General features: G+C 38.5%; 1 protein-coding gene across 1 annotated transcript in view; it reads right to left on the reverse strand.

Annotated features, from left to right (window-relative positions):
- LOC107695859 (staphylococcal nuclease domain-containing protein 1-like) overlaps nucleotides 1–1,620 on the reverse strand; it is a 200,156-nt gene that overhangs the window by 197,897 nt on the left and 639 nt on the right. The window contains exons 2-3 of the mRNA XM_016495938.1: nucleotides 1,231–1,286; nucleotides 201–350 (exon numbers count right to left, since the gene is read on the reverse strand). Of these exons, the coding sequence (XP_016351424.1) occupies nucleotides 201–350; nucleotides 1,231–1,286 (206 nt within the window). The remainder of the gene's footprint in view (nucleotides 1–200; nucleotides 351–1,230; nucleotides 1,287–1,620) is intronic.

A 1,620-nucleotide genomic window follows, 5' to 3' on the forward strand; every position in this document is an offset into this window, starting at 1 on the left:
TAGTTTTTCAGTCATTTTGACAGCCCTAGTTAACATGACCCATTATATTAACATGACCCACAAAACAAATTCACTGCGTAAACAAGAAATAAAGAAAGAAAGAAAAAGACTTTGAATCAACATGTAAAAAATAAATAAATAAAAAAATAAAAAAAATTCAAGGGCCAGAGAGAGCAGCTCTGTGCAGGGTTGATGTTTACCTCATCTGGTGTGTCCTTGGTGTCTGGTTGACCCTGAACTGCACGACGGGCGAGAGCTCCGGCTCGGATGTTACTCAGGTTGATCTGTCGTTCTGGAGGGGGTCCTCCTCGCGGCTGACCCCTAACGATGACAGCACAACCAGACAAGACCTGCAAGGGAAAACAAATCAATGTGAGTGCTTATATAATGTTTCATAAATAGTTTATCATTCCAGTCATGTCAATAATGATGAGAGTTGTAATAGTACTGGCATAGGCAATGCATGATACAAACAATCAATCTGCAAGTCAAACACTGAATGCCTGAGGGATCTGATCGAGGCCATAATTCCTTTAGGATCTGCTTGTTTGTGTTTGGCCAACAGTTTAACAACAACTATTACACCCACTAACCAAAGATAACATCAGTGAAACAATCACTACTGTGTTAATCACAGCATGACGCCTCAGCTTTAGCAGCCCTAAACAAATACAACTTAAAGCACTTAGGGCAGGGAGACCTTGCCCCTCTGAGATCAATTATTATGTGTATTCACATTAGCATTTGAATCAGTGCTTGTTCTCTAAGATGTTTTACAGAACTAATGTTTACAAGTCTCATCATGCTTGTTTTTTGCCTTAAGAAACAGCTTTTACAGATATCTAGGAGTGGCTTATCCAATCAAATGTCAGATCACTTGCCGTTCCTCCAAACTCCTGAGACACATCTGCACCATTACGAAATGATTACATTAACTGATTGAATGATAACTTAGATTATGTGTCCATTTTAGTCATATAAGCCTAATTTATGAATACATTTCTGCTTCAGTCCTGTTTGAAAATATTTTTTATTCAAATGCAAAGCCACATGTCACAAACACTAATTGTTATCAGTGTTATGATTGTGAAAACTTTACCTAAACTTATTAAATGCCTGATAAAACAAGAAAGTGGAGGCCAAACAGGGAAGAGTTCATTCTTTCCTTTATAAAGGCCTTGAGAGCAGAAGGTCTGCCTAATTACTGACTGTATGGAAGAATATACAGACCTCAGTCACCACAGTCTGGGGCCGAAAATATCCATGAATATCCCGAATCCACCACGCTTTGATTTAACAAGGAGTTGAGCAAGACTGGGAAGTACTCTGCTCATTTTAAACAGTGAAATGACATGTTTAGGCTAAATCAAAGCTATATGAGACAGGCCATGACATTTTTATTTTCATTTCATTTTCATTTACATATGATGTGATTTCAAGTTTTCCTTTCTCTTTGGAGCGTTACAAGCTGTTCGTGAATAGATAAGATCCCTGAAGTTGCAAAGACTAAAGTCTCAAAACCAAGGAGATATTCTTTATCAAAGTTAAGACTCTGCCACGCCCCCCTAAAACGGCTCGTTCTAACACGCCCCCACATATCTAGGTCACTATGTGGGAATA

Source organism: Sinocyclocheilus anshuiensis, unplaced genomic scaffold, assembly GCF_001515605.1.
Source record: "Sinocyclocheilus anshuiensis isolate Anshui unplaced genomic scaffold, SAMN03320099.WGS_v1.1 scaffold538, whole genome shotgun sequence".
NCBI lineage: Eukaryota > Metazoa > Chordata > Actinopteri > Cypriniformes > Cyprinidae > Sinocyclocheilus > Sinocyclocheilus anshuiensis.